General features: G+C 40.1%; 1 protein-coding gene and 1 non-coding gene across 4 annotated transcripts in view; both read left to right on the top strand.

Moving 5' to 3' along the window:
• The window catches only part of RIOK1 (RIO kinase 1), a 59,028-nt gene that overhangs the window by 26,930 nt on the left and 11,704 nt on the right, over positions 1-20,394 (top strand). For 2 of the 3 annotated variants that reach the window (XM_006105203.3, XM_023746280.1), the window contains exons 7-17: positions 61-173; positions 276-356; positions 1,247-1,333; positions 1,644-1,781; positions 2,027-2,130; positions 2,338-2,444; positions 5,542-5,607; positions 6,642-6,761; positions 7,708-7,761; positions 9,703-9,855; positions 11,338-13,217. In XM_006105203.3, coding sequence (XP_006105265.1) covers positions 61-173; positions 276-356; positions 1,247-1,333; positions 1,644-1,781; positions 2,027-2,130; positions 2,338-2,444; positions 5,542-5,607; positions 6,642-6,761; positions 7,708-7,761; positions 9,703-9,855; positions 11,338-11,448 — 1,134 coding nt within the window. In that variant the 3' untranslated portion in view covers positions 11,449-13,217. Of the gene's footprint in view, positions 1-60; positions 174-275; positions 357-1,246; positions 1,334-1,643; positions 1,782-2,026; positions 2,131-2,337; positions 2,445-5,541; positions 5,608-6,641; positions 6,762-7,707; positions 7,762-9,702; positions 9,856-11,337; positions 13,218-20,394 lie in introns of those variants that run through there. The other variant, XR_002826813.1, reaches the window with a different exon arrangement.
• LOC111823742 lies at positions 7,209-7,315 on the top strand. The gene has a single exon (XR_002826815.1). It is a non-coding gene; the product is annotated as a U6 spliceosomal RNA (small nuclear RNA).

Here is a 20,394-nt window from a genome sequence, read left to right as displayed (position 1 = left end):
AAATACTGTTTGTAGTTATTTAACACAAACTTAATTTTATTTGGTTTTGACTTAAAATAGGCTAATGTATACCATGCCAGCACAACAAATGGAGAGAGCAGAGCAATCAAAATTTATAAAACTTCTATTTTGGTGTTCAAAGATCGGGATAAGTATGTAAGCGGGGAATTCAGGTGAGCTCAGATTTTTTTCTTCAGTTAGCTTAATTTCTATATCCTAAAAAAATAAAAACTAGAACGGGATAATTTAAATAACAAATTGTTTTCTTGTTCAAGATTTCGTCATGGCTATTGTAAAGGAAACCCCAGAAAGATGGTGAAAACTTGGGCAGAAAAAGAAATGAGGAACTTGATCAGGTGAATGGGGGTGTCTGTGCTGTGCCCTGCACATTGGCTGTGGTTCTTTCCCACCAGCAGATCCCAGTGGTTCTGTCTAAATCTAGGGACATGGTGGGGCTGTTCAGGTCCATTAGATCTACTGAGGGAAGTTAGACAAGTAAGAGCCACTGTATCTTGTCTGGGTCATGTAAAGAGCCTTAGAAACCATGTGAAAACTTTTAGAATTGATACTGAGGAGGATAAGGAGCTGTTACAGGATCTTAAGCAGGCAAGTGACTTAATTAGATTGTGAGAATGATGGGTCATTTTTAAATAGGTATTAGAGTTTTTGACAGTTTTGTTAGGCCCAAAACTCTTTATCAGTTTCCTTTTTTCAGCCCAATTTTGGACACATTTATATAGTCTCTGAGTTGATATCTTCTTATCTGCTGTACATAAGTGACATATGCTGGCTATTTTAGTATTAAGCAGGTATTAATGATTGTTTTGAAAACCCTTCTGAAATTTGGGTGTGCTCAGTTAGCTATTAGGTATGAGTCCAACTGTTTTTACTGATCATTGCTCAGGCTAATCAGCTTGAAAAATCATCGCAGACATACCTGCTATATTTCATCAACTCTTAAGACACATTTTTTTCACAGTTTAACATCTTTGGAATTGGATTGGGTGTTAGAGGCTATGGGATGTTGTTGTTGAATTGCCAGTGTTTTGTCATTCTTGATGGTGCATGATGGTGCCACTTAAAATCATTAGTGTCTTACAGTTTTTGAAATACAGTAATATAATTGGAAGACCCTGGTGCTGTTTCCTAACAGCAATATTAATCTTGTGTACTATAGTTGTTGTAGTTGTTTCAGATGCTGTATTTAGCCTTTTCATTTGTCCTTTTATCTGTTTTAATACCACAGGCTGAACACAGCAGGGATCCCATGCCCAGAACCTATCCTGCTACGAAGTCATGTTCTTGTCATGGGTTTCATTGGTAAAGATGACATGTGAGTATGTGGATGGCCTAATAATTACATGTTCATAATTATATTTTTAATTGCTTTGAATTAGTTTAATCTTGGAATATTTTTTATGACTCTTTTCCATTGCATTAGTGCATTAATTTATAATACATTTTTGACGACTATTTTATACAGTACCTGTTTATTGACAAGTTTCTGGAAAGGAACATCTGTAGTGAGCCAGGTTGTTCAATGATGAGTTGTAGAAGAGAAGTGCCTGTAATAAATGTAGTATAAAGCACGAAAACTTGGTCCCATCAGTTTATCTTCATTGTTTATTTTATTCTTATTAAAGGCCAGCACCCCTCTTGAAAAACATCCAGTTATCAGAATCCAAGGCTCGTGAGTTGTACCTGCAGGTCATTCAGTACATGAGAATAATGTATCAGGATGCCAGACTGGTCCATGCAGATCTCAGTGAATTTAACATGCTGTGAGTATGTTTTGTCCCTTAGGTGCCTCCCATAAGTAGTTTCATGTCCTTTAAAAAAATAAAATTCCAATTCCAAAATGTCATACTAAACTCTAATGTTTTAAAGGTGGCTTCCACATGGTCACAGTATAGGATTTGTTTCCTGCCTTTGGTGACCTCAGTCATTGAATTGAGCCCTCATGTCACCATAGTGGAAGTGTGCACATCACTGGTGTTTCTCACATCCCTGCTTGTGTGGCCCGCAGGTACAGTGGTGGGGGTGTGTACATCATTGACGTTTCTCAGTCTGTGGAGCATGACCACCCACATGCCTTGGAGTTCTTGAGAAAAGATTGTGCCAATGTCAATGGTGAGTGGAAATTGCAGTTTTCTCCCAGCTTGTTTGTGTGTGTTGGTTCTATACTCTGTTATAGTGTTGATATAAAATTTTGGCACTGAATGGTTTGATGCAGTGATACTTAACGCCAGTAGCTGGCAGATGGCATGTTTTTATTTCTTTGTTTCTCTATAAAGTTGTTCTCTTGTAAAGCTGTCGTTAACATTTTTCTTGTGACAGATTTCTTTTTGAAGCACAACGTTGCTGTGATGACTGTGCGGGAACTCTTTGAATTTGTCACAGACCCATCAATTACACAGGAGAACATGGATGCTTATCTCTCAAAGGTGAAATGGGGTAAGGGGGGAAAAATAGAAAATAGCAGTAGTAATTTGCATTTATGGCACTTCTGAGGACTTAAATTGCTCCACATAATTTTTGTTCATTTGACAGTTTCCTGAGACCTTTTTCTTCTGATTTCATATATGGAGAATCAGAAGGATAGTAAAAAGCCAGTGGTAAAGCGAGGTTTCTTGACTTTAATCTTTAGGCAAGATTACATCGATTGTCAAAGTTAGGGAAATTTAGTAAGAAACCTGTTGTTAGCTTTTGGTCATTAATTCCTTTCCTTTGTTTCTCATAGGCCTTTCTGAATCACAAAAATTTTTAAATTGTGGTAAAATATACAAAGCATAAAATTGACCATTTTAACCATTTTTAAGTGTACAGTTCAGTGGCATTAAGTACATTCACATTGTTGTGCAACTACTATCCACCATCCATCCACAGAATATTTTTGTCTTTTGAAGCAAAACTCAGTATTCATTAAACATTAACTCCCCATTTCTCTTCCCAGCTCATTCTACTGTCTGTCTATGATGTTGACTACTCATATAAGTAGAATCATACACTATTTGTCTTTTTCTGGCTGATTTATTTCACTTAGCATAATGTCCTCAAAGTTCATTTGTGGTGTAGGATGTGTCAGAATTCTTTTCCCTTTGAAGATTGAGTAATAATTCCATTTATGTAAGTAGCACATTTTGTTTATCCATTCATCCACCTATGAACACCTGGGTTGCTTCCACCTTTTGGCTGTTGTGAATACTGCTGCTGTGAACATGGGTGTACAAATATCTCTTCAAGACCCTGTTTTCAATTCATTTACATGTATATCCAAAAGTGGAATTACTGGATCATATGGTAATTCTACATGTAATTTTTTGAGTAACAGTCATACTGTTTTTCTCAGTGATTGCACCATTTTACAGTTACATCAACAATGTGCCATTGTGCAAGGGTTCTGATTTTTTCACATCCTCACAAACACTTGTTATTGAGTAGCTCTCCTGATGAGTGTGTGGTGGTGTCACAAAGTTTTGATGTGAATTTCTCTAATGATGTTCAGCATCTTTTTATGTAGTTGTTCGCCATTTGTATATCTTCTTTGGAGACATGTCTAGTAAAGTCTTTTGTATGTTTTTTTAATCAGATTATTTTTTAGTTAAAAGAGTTCTTTATATTTTCTTCTATCAGAAGAAAAACATTAACAACAGCTTTACAAGGGAACAACTTTATAGAGAAACAAAGAAATAAAAACATACTGTATGTGCCCTGACTGGGGATCAAACCTGCAACCTTTTTGTGCACTGGACGACATTCAACTGAGTTGCACTAGCCAGGGCTCAAATATTTTCAATCCAACAGTGGGTGGATCAAGAGAATACAGATACACAGATATGGAGGGCTAACTGTATTTTCATATTATCTATATGTATAAAGCCCTAATATGCAAATAGACCGAATGGCCAAACAACCAGTTGCTGTGACATGCGCTGACCCCCCAGGGGGCGCGTGTGGAACATAGCGGGTGTTGGCGGCAGTGCGCAGAACATGGCAGGCATCGGCTGCAGCGGGATGGTGGAGCAGGTGAACAGCGGACGGGGGGGGGGATGCCGGTCGCTGTCATCAGGGCAAGCCTCTGGTGTTTACTGAAAATTCTTTGCTCCCACCCGGCGCTCACACTTGGCACCGACCCTGCTTGCACCCATTGCTGGTGCCCAGCGCCGGCCCTGATCGCCCCTCAGGGCTTCTCCACTTCCCCCTGCTCCTGAGGGCCAATCAGGGCTGGCAGTCACCTGTCCTGCTTGCACCCACTGCTGGCGCCAGCCCTGCTCACACCCGTAGCTGGCATGTGGTAGCAGCGGCAGGAGTGAGTGGGGCTGCTGGCAGACAGGGGACAGGGGGCTGCGGTGGGAGGGGCCAAGCGGGGGCACGGAGGATGGGCCAGGACCCGCCCTGGTGCCCACCACAGCCTCTCGGCCCATAGTTCCTTTCAAGGTGCACGAATTCGTGCACTGGGCCCCTAGTGTAACTATAATTGAAGTAGTCACACTGTATCAGTTCATATATAAAGTTTTTTTAAAAATTTATTTTGTCACTCTCTACTTAGACTACAGACTCCTGAAGGACAGGGATTTTAGTCTTTTTTTTTTTTTTAATATGTTTTTATTGATTTCAGAGAGAGGAAGGGAGAGGGAAAGATAGAGAAACATCAATGATGAGAGAGAATCTTCCATTGGCTGACTTCTGTATGCCCCCTACCGGGGATTGAGCCCACAATCTGGGCATGTGCTCTGACTGGGAATTATACTATGACCTCTTTGTTCATGGGTCAATGCTCAACCACTGAGCAACACTGGCCAGGCAGGAGTTTTATGTCTGTATTGCCAGTACCTAATCTGTACCTGGTAATAGTAAGTAATCACATATATTAATTGAATGAATAAGTATCACATCATTTTTATTCCTAAATCCTATAACACTGATTTCAGTGTCTGACCTTAAAACAAAAAGCCACCTAGAACCGCTATTCTTTCCTTTTTTCTGTATATTCTAAATAGATAGAGAACAAATTTTCAGTTTTACAGTTTCACAAGCCAAAAGAATCCTGTAGAATCTTTGTCACATTTTTAGTGTCAGTCATTGTTCAGATTGCTTTCTTTGGTGGTTTATGCTGCAGTGGCATTGGAGCCATATCTCAAATTAGAGGACAATCCACTTTCTCATTGACTCCCTTCATTGGCTGCTCAAGAGCTAAGGAATGGTTCTTTCATTCTTTGGTTCTCTGTTTTCCTTTAGTAGGTATTTTTCCTAATTGTTTAAAAATTAGTAAAAGTAATATTACTTTTGAGGAAGGGGCTAGGGATTCCCTGAAGTTAGACAAGTTTGATTTATTCTGTTACTTTTGGGTTGATGGCAACCGTTTTGGTGAGGTCTAACACGGAGAGCTAAACTGACCACTAGAGGACACCAAGTCCTCTTTTTTAGAAATGTGAAGAGGTGCTACTGAGAAAGATTAAAACAGATTTATACTAAAATGGGGAAATGGATGTATCTTCTGTAGGTTGAATGTGAAGGAAAGTAATAATTTTTCTTTCCAAGGCCATGGAAATAGCATCCCAAAGGACCAAGGAGGAAAGGTCCAACCAAGATCATGTTGATGAAGAGGTAAGACTTATCATCTGTTCATAGCCTTAGGAAACACTTGTGCTTTGAGGTCTTTTAAAAAATATTGTTAAGGCATGAACTTGATTTTAATAAATAAGCAGTTCATTACATAATTCCACTCAGCAGCCCATTAGCCCAATGTCTTAGGTGGAAAACATTTTAAAGAACCTATTGAAGTATCTGATTCAAGAAGGAAAAGCTGGTTTAGTTTGCAAATGTGGACTTTTATTTTATTTACTTGTTTTTTAAATATATTTTTATTTCAGAGAGGAAGGAAGAGGGAGAGAAACATCAATGATGAGAGAGAATCATTGATCAGCTGCCTCCTGCACACCCCCTACTGGGGATCAAGCCTGCAACCCTGGCATGTGCCCTTGACCGGAATTAAACCCGGAACCCTTCAGTCCACAGGCCGGTGCTCCATCCACTGAGCCAAACGGGCTAGGGCGCAAATGTGGATTTATAAATAATTTAAATGTTGATTCCAGTAGTAATTAGAATTTAAATATTTATGTTTGTTAAAAAAGAAAATTATTTTAATCTTGGGGATCAATATATTTTTTGTGAAGATGATCCATAGTAGGCTTTATTTTATTTTATGTTTTAATTCTCACAGCTATTAGGGTGCTGGATGACTACAAGGTACTCTATGTTTATCAGCAGTTCTAAACCTTTTTTCACTGTAGCACAGAGTGGATAATGTTCCTGTGTCAGAACATAAGGCACAGCCAGGCAATTGCATTCCTTTCTCTCCAACTCAGAAAAACTTTGTGGAATGCAAACGAGGAGAGAGAAGTATTATTCTAAGGGTAACCTTAAATCATATTCAGTCTTTTGTCATTGGTAACAAATTACTTTTGGCATAGCACACAGCAGGTGCTATACCTGCCTGTGCAGGCGGCTTGGCTGAGAACTGGTGTTTTAGATGATGAGGATGAATTTTTTTTATGACTTGATGGGAGTAAGGATGCTGAGCAAATGTGAGAAGTATGTGAATGGCAGTTTCAATTTTATTTTCCCTCTGTGTTTGTTAGGTGTTTAAGCGAGCATATATTCCTAGAACCTTGAATGAAGTAAAAAATTATGAGAGGGATTTGGATATAATGATGAAATTGAAGGAAGAGGACATGGCCATGAATGCCCAACAAGACAATGTGAGTAGCTGGGTTTATATGTAGCAAACAAGTTTACAAAGAAAGCTACCTTCCCCAACCTGCAATCTCAAATGTTGGCTTCTGATCTAGTGAGATGGCTAATTGCATTAACATGTCCTTTGGGCACATTGGATGTAAAGGAAATACATTGGTGTTTATGAAAGAAAATGATACAGTTGAATGAGTCCAACAGACTGTAATTGCAGAAGGAAGATTTGTATAAAAGTCTAGGATATAAATGGTATTATACTGGATCCATTAAAATTCTGTATATATTTCAGGGTCTGGAAATTTTTTCTATTAAAGGGCCAGATAATAAATATTTTACGCTTTGCAGGCAAAGAAGCAAAATTAAGGCTACTATGTAGGTCATTATATAAAAAGAGAGAAAAATTTTCCTCCAAATTTTTATTGATGAAATAAAAAGCACTTTAATAATTGAATACAGTGCTCGCTTCAGCAGCACATATACTAAAATTGGAACGATACAGAGAAGATTAGCATGGCCCCTGCGCAAGGATGACACGCAAATTCGTGAAGCGTTCCATATTTAAAAAAAAAAAAATTTGAATACAGCTTTCCATGATCCAAGGTCTACTAACGAAAGAAAAATGGAGTTACATTGGAAAGGAGAATACATTTCATTTCATTGAGATTCAAAGTTAGAGTGTGCCATCATCGAATTGATTTTGAATGTTCATTAGTAGAAACCATCAGTCTATCTGTTGGATTTGGGCTGTGGGCTGGAATTTGCTGATGCCTGTATGCTTGGTAGACAAGAATAACACCCATGCTATACACTTTCTCTTTACTATGAGATAAATTTTAGGCACCTTTTTATAATCCCACAATATATCATTTAGCCTACAGTGTTGCTTTTTAATATTGGAGTGTGTTATTTCATTGTCTGGTTTTATGTTAATTTTTTTTTCTTTGTGGTTACAAGATTCTATACCAAACCGTCACAGGACTGAAGAAAGATTTGTCAGGCGTTCAGAAGGTAAAAAGAATATGTGTTGCTATTTATTTATGTGAAAATTCTGTTAAAGGGTATAACATTTAATGTAAAGTATTATTAGAATTAAATTAACAGTGATATAGTTATTCGTATATATACTTTCAAAGTCTACGAGCATTTTCAGAATGCCCTTTTTGTGTTCATTCTTTTTAACTATATGACTGAAATAGTGAAATTTATGGTTTATTTTTCATTCTGCCTCTTACTTGTCTTGTTGTTATAGCTGAGGCATTGATCCTTTTTGTATCCTGGTCTTCCTTTGTGAAGTGATTAATGATAGTCATGTGCTTGTTGATCTTTTTACAACTAGCTTATTAAAAGTATGTATGAAGAGCAATCTCAGGAGTTTAGCAGTCTGATAGTGCTGGATTCCTGCAGTGTTTTTTTCAGTCTTGTTTTGTTTTATATTTTAGAAAGACAGGGATTAATTCTACTTTAAGCAATTATAAAGGTAGTTCTTGTTTCATTTAATGTCTTAATTAAAGCCTTAAGCATGAAAGATCACAGTTTGCTCTGAAAATTTACTTTGTCTTTTATGGGAGGAATTGACTTTTAAATGTTTCTTTTTTCCTTATAAAAAGAAAACCTCTTTTAAGAAAGTGCTTCCTGCTGCTTTAAAAGCTAAACTTCAGGGTGGGAAAAGAAAATTTCTTTTGTTTAAATGTCATATTCCCTCTTGATCAGATTAATAATAATTGTCCTTCAAATTTGATTCATAGGAAAACAGCTATAAAGTTATTCAAATAAGTATTTTTTACTTCTCTCTGTATTTATGTTATTACCACATATATGATTGTGGCCCTGTCCTATATTATAAAGAGCTAATATGCAAATGGTTGTCATGCCATAACGGCTCAGACACTCAACACTGGGGAGAGAGGATTGGGAACCATCCAGGCACAAATGAGCTCACAAGAGAGGAATGGGGACCAGCCAGGCACAAATGAGCTCACAAGAGAGGAATGGGGACCAGCCAGGCTGTGGCCTGGGAGAGGGACAAGCCACCTGCCCTGCGGTCCTGGGTGCCAGCGCCTGCAGCTGCGGCCCAGGAGAGGGACAAGCCGCCCGCCCCGCGGTCCCAGGTGCCAGTGCCTGCGGCTGCGGCCCAGGCGAAGCGGCCCGCCCACGGTCCCCTGTAGCTGTGGCTGGCCCAGGTCCTGGGTGCCTGCGGCCAGACAGAGGAAGGAATCCTGGGTCCCGGGTGCGGGGCAAGGCAGAGGTGATTAGGGGCAATCATTCCAGCAGGGGAGCAGTTAGGGGCAATTAGGCCAGTAGGGGAGCAGTTAGTGGCAATCAGGCAGGCAGGCAGAGGTGGTTAGGGGTGATCAGGCAGGCAGAGGTGGTTAGGGGCAGGCAGGCAGGCAGGCAAGCAAACAAGCAAGCGAGTGGTTAGGAGCCAGTGGTCCCGGATTGCGAGAGGCAGCCAGACAACCCCTGAGAAGTCCTGGATTGGAGAGGGTACAGGCCAGGCTGAGGGATTTCCCCCTCCCCCTGTGCATGAATTTCGTGCACCAGGCCTCTAGTAAGATTATAAGAGAGCTGGAAAGTTCCTGTTGCCTACTGACATAACATCATAGTGCAACACATAGCTCACGTGTTTGTGGTCATGCTGGTGTAAACAAACCTGCGCTAACAGTGTTATAACCCAGTACTCCTTTTCTGAAGTGAAACAGTTATGTTGTTTCTCTGGGTCATCCATTAAAGCCCCAGTTTGTTCGTGGGGGTATGTTCTTGAGCCTTACTGGAATGGTACTTCCAGGCTTCCTCCCTCACTTTGATTCTGTTGTTTTGATGTTTTTAGTACAGGCTTTTGTTTTTCAAAGAATATCCGCAAAGTTAAAATCTGAATTCTAGCATTAACAAATCTGATAACAATAGATAACTGATTGGTTTAGAATAACATGGTTCTGTAATATTTTCAAGGTCCCTGCACTCCTAGAAAATCAGGTTAAGGAAAAGCATTGTTCTGATTCAGAAGATGGTGGAAGCTCTGAGTGTTCTGATGCAGGTTCTGAAGAGCAGGGAGACCATGCCTGCTCCAAGAAACCTACCACTGATCTTGAAGTTGATAAAAAGGTTAGTCAAGAATGAAAATTCCCTTGTTCTTTAACATGGCAGCATAGCCACTCATTACTCTTCACTCAAGTATTTAGATTATGGTGGCAGAAAACATTGTTGGTCAGTAAGTACCTCTAATTATATTTCCAGTTCCTAAGCATGAACTGATTTTGGTTGTAACATTATCTAGAGATTGGGCTTCTGTTGGGAGCTTGGGCACTGTCTAGGGCAGTGGTCGCCAACCTTTCAGACCTCATGGACCAGCATTGGTCCGCGGGCCACCGGTTGGCGACCGCTGCTCCAAAGGTTTCCTTAAACCAGCGGTTGCCAACCTTTCGGACCTCACGGACCAGCATTGGTCCACAGGCCACTGGTTGGCGACCACTGGTCTAAGGAAAGGACACACTGAATTCAGTACATTGAGTAGAAATTATTGTCATTAACTTGAAGTACAAATGATGCTGGAGTTGCCTCATGATGACATATTGAGGAGCCATTTCAGGGGGGATTTACAGCCACAAGTTTCCAAACTCGGAAAGGCTATTTCTTCCAACCCTGGCCACAGACAGAAGAGACACTCATGGTTGAATAATGCATGACAACTGTGTAACTATTACTCTTCATTCTTAGCTTAATCCTCAAACTTTATAAAGTATGGATTTTAAGACTTCTGAGAGACATACCCAACTGGCTGTTAATACATTTTTCTCTCTTTGTCTACTGGAAATAAATATTTTGTCTCCTTCTAACTTTTATTTCTGTTAGCATATGAAAATTGCAAAGAAAAGTAGTTGCAAACATTTAATAACATCCTCATGGATATTTGTGTTTGGCAGTCTTCCAATTTCTATTAGGATACCTTTAAGACAATTTCATCTCAAATTCCACCACCAAACTATAATTATTTTTATTTTATTTATTTATTTAATCCTCACCCAAGGATATTTTTCCATTGATTTGTAGAGAGAGTGGAAAAGAGAGGGAACGACAAAGAAATATCGATGTGAGAGAAACACAACGATTGGTTGCCTTCTGCATGTGCCCTGACCAGGGCCCGGGCCGGGGAGGAGCCTGCAACTAGGGTATGTGCCCTTGACCAGAATTGAACCCATGTCCCTTTGGTCTGCAGGCCAACGCTCTGTTCACTGAGCCAAACCAGCTAGGGCTCATTTTTATTTTCTAATGTTACTCTTCTTTTTATCCTTTTGCATATATCTTTATAACTAATTGTATCATTGTGAATAGTATGAATGGAATTTGCTTATAAAAAGAAAACATTGACTTTTAAAAAAGTTCTTCCTGCTGCTTTAAAAACTGCTAACTTCAGGGAAAAAAATTAAAATTTCTTTTGTTTAAATAACATTTTCCCTCTTGATTGAATTAATAGTAAGTGATATTTGAAATTTGATTCGTAGGAAAACAGCTGTGAACTTATCCAAGTAAATATTTTTTTTCTTCTGTCTGTATTTCACAGATTTTTTTTTAATTTTTGTTTTACAGGAAAGAAAAAAGATGGTCAAGGAAGCCCAGAGAGAGAAAAGAAAGAACAAAATTCCTAAACACGTGAAAAAAAGAAAGGAGAAGACAGCTAAGACAAAAAAGGGCAAATAGAATCGGAACTATATTATGTATAGTAATTTTCCATCCGTTATTTTTTAAAAAAATATTCTTATTGATTTCAGAGAGAAAGGGAGAGGCAGAGATAGAAACATTAATGATGAGAGAGACTCATTGATTGGCTGCCTCCTCCATGCCCCTACTGGGGATTGAGCCCACAACCCAGGCATGTGCCCTTGAACGGAATCTAACCTGGGACTCTTCAGTCTGCAGGCCAACGCCCTACTCACTGAGCCAAACTGGCTAGGGCTCAGTTACTTTTCTTGCCTTATCTAAGTTGCATCTGGAAGGTGGATATTGATTTTAACCAAATGGTTATTATGGCAATGTCTATGAAGACTGATTCAAGTGTTCTCATGTAGTTTTGTAAAAAGCTCTAATCTCTGTTGTCCAGATCCAGTCACTGACTCTGGTGTTGACAGAGAATTTATTTAAGCTATTTTAATGAAGAACTTTGTACAATTTTAGTTCTATATGTTTTTTCTCCTCTGGTATGTTTTTTGAAGCATCGTAAATATTTAAATGTAATGAATGTCTACAACCTTTACGTAAGTGTGAAGGCACTTTGGATAAACTTGGGCCAAGTTTTGCTTTGCTTGTACATGCCAAAGACCCATCTGAAGTCTCATGATTAAAATGCCAGGGTTTCCATAAAAGGAGTTTCACTTGTGGGAAAATTCACCTGGCTGTTGATGTAATCATTCACTGCAACTTGGTTCTGTGTGCATTTATGATCATTTGTAAGGCACTCTTCATCTTTAATATCCTTTTCTGAGCTTAGGGTCTCTCAGTTCATAAGCTATTTCATGTTTGACCATTTGGCATGTTCATTCATTCATCAAATATTTGAGTATTTTAGGTGCTGAAAATACAGCACTAAAAAAACCCCACAAAACAAAACAGTCAAAAATTACTACCCTCAGGTAGTTTACATTTTAATAAGACAAAACATTAAACAGAATAAGTAAAAATAGTATATCAGCAGGTGACAAATTCTGTGGAGAGAAATATTGCAGAGAAGAGAGAATGCCTGGGAGAAGTAAGTTTGCCATTTTAAAATAAGCCACACTAAGTGGCTATATTTGAGCAAATACTTCAAAAGTATGAGTCATGTGCATATCAGGAAAGAAGGGTATTCCAGGCAAAGCAAACAGCAAATGCAAAGGCCCTGAGGCAGAAGTATGCCTGAAAAGTTCCAGAAACAAGAGGCTTCATATCCAAGGGAGAAAATACTAGATGAAATCAGATGGCATTAGGCTATTGGAGGGTTTTAAGCAGAGGAATAATATGATCTGACTTCTGTTTTGAATGATCACTATCACTTTGGCCTCTAGAAAATTGATGAGGAAATAAGGATAGGGTATTTATTGTAATATCCCACAGAAGAGATGATGACTTGCTCTAAGACAGTAGCAGGGACATGGAGAGAGGTGCTTGGATTCTAGATAGAACACAAAAGCGGAGTGAACTAGATGTGCTAGGGAATATATGAGGAGTATGGAGAAAGAATGAAGGATGATGTCAGGGATTATGACTGGCAACTGAGACTACTGGAATTGCTACTTACTATTTTGGGAAGGCATGTGTGTGGAGCAGGTTTGGGGTGAGAAAGGGAGTAAGAAGAGGGTGAGATTGCAACAAAACACAAATATTGAAAGAAGTGATCAAATATTTTTACCATATACTTTACATTAGAAATACCTATTTTAACCCTTGCATCTGAAACAATTTCTATAAATAAACTTAGTTTCCATTAAACTGAAGCTTGCATCTGCTTGTTTGAGAGTTGATTGGGTTGGGGGTGGGGAATGAGGAGTGAGGTAGTTCAACTGAGCTTTTAAAATTTTAAGTCAAATTTATTATGTTCATAATATCCTCCTTCCTAGACTTTAAAAAAGTTCAAAATGTGAAATAGAATTTCAATGAAATATTATACAGTTAACAAAAGAATGCAAAAGTGGATTTAGTAATTCTGTGTACTCTTGGGGATTTTTATTTCAAGATCTTCCAGGCCTTGTATTTGTTTGGTCTTATTCTGACAAGGTTTATTTGTTTGTTTGTTTTTTTCAATCACAGTTGACATTCAATGTATTAGTTTCAGGTGTACAACATAGTGGTTAGACGCTTATATAACTTAAGTGATTCCCCCAAAAGTCTAGTATCCACCTGACCCCATATGTAATTATTACAGTATTATTGACTATATTCCCTATGGTATGCTTTACATCCCATGACTATTTTGTAACTCCAGTTTGTACTTCTTAATCCCTTCAGCTTTTTCAACTAGCCCCATAACTCCCATTTGGTAACTACCAGTTGTTTTCTGTATCTGTGAGTTTCTGTTTTTGTTCATTTATTCTGTTCTCAAACTCCGCGTATAAGTGAAATCATATGAAACAAGTCTTTCTCGCCCTAACCGGTTTGGCTCAGTGGATAGAGCGTTGGCCTGTGGACTGAAGGGTCCCAAGTTCGATTCCGGTCAATTGTAACTCCAGTTTGTACTTCTTAATCCCTTCAGCTTTTTCAACTAGCCCCATAACTCCCATTTGGTAACTACCAGTTGTTTTCTGTATCTGTGAGTTTCTGTTTTTGTTCATTTATTCTGTTCTCAAACTCCGCATATAAGTGAAATCATATGAAACAAGTCTTTCTCTGACTTATTTCACTTAGCATAACACATACCCTCTAGATTCATCCACATTGTTGCAAATGTAAGATTTCATTCTTTTTATAGGCGAGTAATATTCCACTGTATGTATGTACCACAACTTAGGTTGCTTCCATATCTTGGCTACATGAAATGTCCTTTTTCTCTTGTTATAGCCTTTGTGGATTTTTTTGTTTTGTTTTTAATATATTTTTTATTGATTTCAGAAAGGAAGGAAGAGATAGAAACATCAATGTTGAGAAAGAATAATCGATCAGTTGCCTCCTGCACAACCCCTACTGGGGATCAAGCCTGGAACCTGGGCATGTGCCCTTGTCCAGGAATGAAAACTGAACCCTTCAGTTTGCAGGCTGATGCTCTATCCAGTGAGCCAAACCAGCTACGGCTAGCCTTTGTTTTAAAGTCTATTTTGTCTGAAGTATTGCTTATTCCAACTTTTTTTCATTTCCATTTTCATGAAATATCTTTTTCATCCTTTTATTTTCAGTCTGTGTGTGTCTTTTGATTTGAAGTGGGTCTCTTATAGGCTGCATTTTCTTAGCCATTCAGCCATTCTATGTCTTTTGATTGGAACATTTAATTCATTTACATGTAAAGTGATTATTGAAAGATATATAGTTACTGCTATATTATTATTCATATTTATTTTTTTCTTTTCAAAGGAGCCCCTTTAACATTTCTTATAATACTGGTTTGGTGGGGATGAACTTACCTTTTTCTTGTCTGGGAAGCTCTTTATGTCTCTGATTCTAAATGACAGCCTTGCTGGGTAGAGTGATATAGGTTGTAGGTCCTTGCTTTTTATCACTGAACTAGAGGCCCGGTGCATGGATTAGTGCACCAGTGGGGTCCCTCGGCCTAGCTTGTGCCCTCTCTCAATCCGAGACCCCTCAGGGGATGTCGGAGGCCTGGTGCACGGATTTGGCCTGATCCCCGCAGGCCAGGGCGAGGGACCCCACCAGGCCTCTAGTTGCATATAAAATCTTTGGTTAATCTCTTCCCATCCTCCCCTCTCCCCTCTTCCCTCTGAGATTCATCAGTTTCCATGCCTGTGCGCTTAGCGTCTGCCCCCTGGTGGTCAATGTCCATCATAGCTACCAGTCGAATGGTCGGACACTTAGCCTTGAGGCCGGGTGCACAAAAATTTGTGCACTTGGGGGGGGGGGTTCCCTCAGCCCGGCCTGCGCCCATTCACGGTCCAGGACCCCTTGGGGGATGTCCACCTGTCGACTTAGGCCCACTCCCGGGGGATCAGGCCTAAGCCTGCAGTCAGACATCCTTCTGGCATCCAGGGAGCCCTTGGGGGATGTCCAACTAAAGGCTTAGGCCCCCAAGGGATCGGGTCTAAACCGGTAGTTGGACATCCTTAGTGCTGCCACGGAGGTGGGAGAGGCTCCTGCCACCACCACTGCGCTGGCCAGCCATGAACCAGCTTCTGGCTGAGTGGCACTCCCCATATGGTAGTGCACTGACCACCAGGGGGCAGCTCCTGCATTGAGTGTCTGCCCCCTGATGGCCAGTGCGCATCATAGCAACCGGTCATTCTGCCATTCAGTCAATGTGCATATTAGCCTTTTATTATTATTATATAGGATGTCCCTATTTCCCCCCTTTTGCTCCCTCTACCCAGCTCTTGCCCCCCACTTTTCTCTGGCCATCACCATACTGTTGTCTGTGTCCGTGGGTTGAGCATATATTTTCTTTGGCTAATCCCTTCTTTAAATTCACTTCTTTAAATTTTTATTTTCAGATAAGTGCTTATAACTGCACTATTATATATTTTCTATTATATCATTTAGAATTAAGATATTTTTTAATTGAACCCTTGTAAATTTTAGCACAATTTAATAAATTATGCTAGAAGCAATTAGGAGATTTTTCATGTAATGCAGACACATTTCAATTAATATTTTATTAATTTTTAATTTTTAATATTTTAATTTGAAATAATCTCATACATGTAAAAAAAACTATACAATATTACAGCATATTATATGTACCCTTCACCCAGTTTCTTAGGTGTTAATAATTTAAACATAACCATTATACAACTAACAAAATTTGGACTATATTTTTCTTATAATCTCTTTAATGTTACTTAATCCATTTACTTTGTTTTTGTTAATCTTCACCCAAGGATATTTTTCCATTGAATTTTAGAGAGTGAAGGGAAAGGGAGAGACACTTTGATTGGTTGCCTCCTGCACAAGCTTTGATAGGGACTGGGGATCAAGCCAGCAACTGAGGTACATGCCCTTGACTGGAATTGAACCTGGGACCCTTCAGTCCACGGGCTAATGCTCTATCCACTGAGCAAAACAGGCTGCAGCTTAATTCATTTACTTTTAATCTATATGTGTCTTTATATTTAAAGTGGGTTTTGTTTTTGATTCACCCTGCCGGCTGCTGGGGGCTTCTGGAGCATTAATCTATATGTGTCTTTATATTTAAAGTGGGTTTTGTTTTTGATTCACCCTGCCGGCTGCTGGGGGCTTCTGGAGCAGGTGTGCCTTCCCAGGCGGCCAGCCTGCCCTGGATGGCAGCGTGCTGGTGGTTGGCGCTGTCCTGGCCTGCCTGCAGTGGCAGGTGTGCCTTCCCAGGCGGCCAGCCTGCCCTGGATGGCAGCGTGCTGGTGGTTGGCGCTGTCCTGGCCTGCCTGCAGTATGCAAATTAGCCGCCATCTTTGTTGGCGGTTAATTTGCATATCATGCTGATTAGCCAATGGGAGGCATAGCGAAGGTACAGTCAATTACCATGTTTGTCCATTATTAGATTAGATATTTCATGCCAATAGCCTTCTAGCCTGCAAAGTTTCTGTTGAGAAATCCTCTGACAGTCCCTTGTAGATAAACTGCTTTTCTCTTGCTGATTTTAAGATTCACTCTTTGTCTTTAACCTTTGGCATTTAATATAGTATGGGTCTCTATGGGTTCATCTTGTTTGGGACTCTCTGCTTCAGTCATTAGTTCTTCAAATAGTTTTTCAATCTCTTGTTCTCTTCTCCTTCTGGTACCCCTATGATGCAAATGTTACCCTTGATGTTATCCCAGAGACCCCTTTTTAAAAAGAAATTTATTTTTGCTTTTTGCTGTTCTGATTGGGTGTTTTCCACGTTGCTTCCAGATTGCTTATTTGATGCCCTGCTTTATTTAATCTGATGTTGATTCCATCTAGCATATTCTTCATTTCATTTATTCTTCATTTCTTCTTTTTTTTTTATTTTATGGTTTCTCTCTCTTTGTGTAAATTTTCATTGACTTCATTTATTTTTTCCCCCAAGTTCACTGTACTCTATCTGGGATTGCTTGCCTCCATTTTACTTAGGTGTGTGTGTGTGTGTGTTTTTTCTGGAGATTTCTCTTGTTCTTTCATTTGGGACATGTTTCTTTCTCTCCTAATTTTGATTGCCTCCCTTTGTTTCTACATATTAGGTAGCTCTGCTATCTCTCCCAGAGTTGGCTGGGTGGCCTTATGTAGTAGGTGTCAGTGGTGCAGTTTCCCTGGTCACATGAGCTGGGAGCTCCAGGGATGTCCTTTGTGTGGGTTGTGTGTGCCCTCCTGTTATGAGCCTTGATTGCTGTTGGCACATCAGTAGGTGGGATTAACCCTCAGGCTGACTGGCCTTGACGACTGGTCACGATTACAGTGAATGAGCTATTGTGTGAGGGCTGACCCCATGGAGCAAGATTTGATATAGTGGGGCTCTTATACCTGCTGAGTCCACCCTTTGGGAGTGCTGTTTGTGGAGCTAATTGGGTGGTGCTCTGGTGTGGTCAGAAGCCAGCCACTGGGTGTTTTGGTTCTAGGACCTCTTAGGAGGGGCTCTATTGCAGGCCTAGGTCAGCTACTGCCTGTGTGTGCCTGGCTCAGGGCCACCTGGTAGGAGCTACAAAGTGATCTGCAATTGGTAGCTGCCTGTGCTGGTATGGAGGCACCTGGGAAACGATAATGCTGTGGACAGAGGCTGGATGCTCCTTTGGGGTTTGTGGACCTTTCAGAGATTTTAGGGAAGTCCACAGCTCAGGCTAAGGCCAGCCACTTATGAGTAACAGCTATTGAAAAAGGTTCAGGGCTGTGCGCAAGTTGGGTGGGGCAGGTTCTCAGAGAATCACCAGGGTGGGGCCAGTTTGATGGGAACTCAAATTTGGTGCCCACCTGCACATGTAGGCTGGGTTGAGGGTGGGAGGCTCAGCAAAGGAACAATGGTACCTGCCAGCCTTTTAGTTCACAGAGAGCTGCTCCTCCAGCCCTTGCTCTGAAGCCAGATAATTCAGTTCCTCCTTGGTGATTTCCAGCTGCTGCCCAAGAATTGGAGCTCAGAGTGAGTGACTCTGTCAGCGAGTAAGCCCATGTGTGGGGCCTTTAAGAGGACACCTGGCTCTACAGCAGCCCTCCATCTCACCTGGTCATGACAAAATCTCTACTGCTTTTCACTGCCAGCTGTTGTGGGGACTCCTTCCCAGCACTGGTGGTCCGAGATAACCCTCCCTATTTTTAACCACCGTGTGGGTGTGGGACCAGCCCGTTTTGGGTCTCTACCTCTTCTACCAGTCATGACGTGACTTCTTTATATCCTTAGTTACAGTTCTGTTCAGCTAGTCTTCAGGTGGTTCTCAAGGGTGGTTGTTCTATAAGCTAGCTGTAATGTTGATATCATGGGAGAAGGTGAACATAGTGTTCAGCTAATACTACAAGCCTATTAAAATACTTGAGTGTGTGTGTGTGTATGTATGTATATATATATATATATATAAAATGTATTTTAATTAGGTGGTCAAGCTTCTCAGAGCTACCTTTTGGTGAGTCCAATTCAGTTCTAAGTTTGGAACCAGTTTCACTTGGGCAAAAATAATGTCTGCAGGATTTAGGGACAATTTATTTGCATTTACATTGCTGCTGGGAGTAAGTGACTTGTAAAATGTCAAGATTTGAGACTTCAGAAGGATTCTAATTTGAGGAATATTTATCTCATAACTCTCCTACTGATGTGGCTGTTTCCCTGTTTGGATTCTGGGCCCTAGACTGTGGCTGAGTAGTAATCACTGGTAGAAATCTTGCCACAGTTGTCCGAAACTCTCTTTCCCTTAATTCTATCCTCACCTGAAGGCTTGGAAGAAGAAACCTATTTTTTGGCAGACTTACAGGGCTACTTGAATTTTGAGTGCTGGACAGTTAGGTTTTAGTGTCCATGAATTATTGGTTGTATAGTTAATTTCCATTTGGAGAGATGAGGTGTGGGTCTCTTGGTCCAAAGGCTGGGACATATTTGTCAGTTGTAGATGTATCTGATCTTCTGTCATAGTTTATTGATTTTTTAATCCTTCAAATAATGGAGGTATTTCTAAAAGTACACTAAGAACCTGGATAATTTCTCTGAAGCACAAAATCATTTTTCTATGCTGCTGAAGTTCTTTTTTTTTTTTTATAAGCTTATTCTTTTTTTTTTATTTTTATTGATTTTTTACAGAGAGGAAGGGAGAGAAATAGAGAGTTAGAAACATCGATCAGCTGCCTCCTGCACATCTCCTACTGGGGATGTGCCCGCAACCCAGGTACATGCCCTTGACCGGAATCGAACCTGGGACCTTTCAGTCCACAAGCCGACACTCTATCCACTGAGCCAAACCGGTTTTGGCGCTGCTCAAGTTCTTATCCTTCCTCTGATAAGGCAGGTTAGGAGCAGAACTTTCACTGGCTCAGAAGCTCCAGCATCTGAGCTTGGCCTTGGCATGACGGGACAGGACTTGTGGTGGCTGTTGACCTAGGTCTGGTGAAAACTCATGGTTCTAGACTGGCATTGAGTTTTCTTCAGCTTTATAACTTGATGAAGATGGATACAAGAAGTTGAAAAATTTTATAGTTTGGTACTAAGTTGTTTGAGAAGATCTCCACTTTTCATGAGTATTCTTTTTCAATCAGTGCAAGCAGTTTGCTGTTTCTTGGTTGTAGGCCTATCCTGTCTTATGGCTGTGATTTCCCTAACCTTTTGGCTCAGAAAATGAGTTGAAAAAGTTTTTTTAGAAGCTGGTAAAAATTCAGTGTAAGGATATCTCAAATATCATGGGCTCTGAATGATTCTTTTTATTTTCAAAAGCTTGGCAAGTTTTCTAATTTTTAATTGTCTATACACGTAGTAAATAAAGACCATGAACAATCAGAGATTTACTTTGACTTTTAGGATTTACCTTTGATGATGAAAGAGTTGCAAGGGTCAGCAGCTAGAGCAAATTCTACTCCACGTGTAGTTTTCTGTGAAGGTATTTTGTGACCAC

The sequence above is a fragment of the Myotis lucifugus genome, unplaced genomic scaffold (genome assembly GCF_000147115.1).
Source record: "Myotis lucifugus unplaced genomic scaffold, Myoluc2.0 scaffold_650, whole genome shotgun sequence".
Classification (NCBI taxonomy): domain Eukaryota; kingdom Metazoa; phylum Chordata; class Mammalia; order Chiroptera; family Vespertilionidae; genus Myotis; species Myotis lucifugus.
The sequence above is the reverse complement of the archived record's forward strand: the minus strand, read 5'-3'. Positions and strand labels throughout refer to the sequence as shown.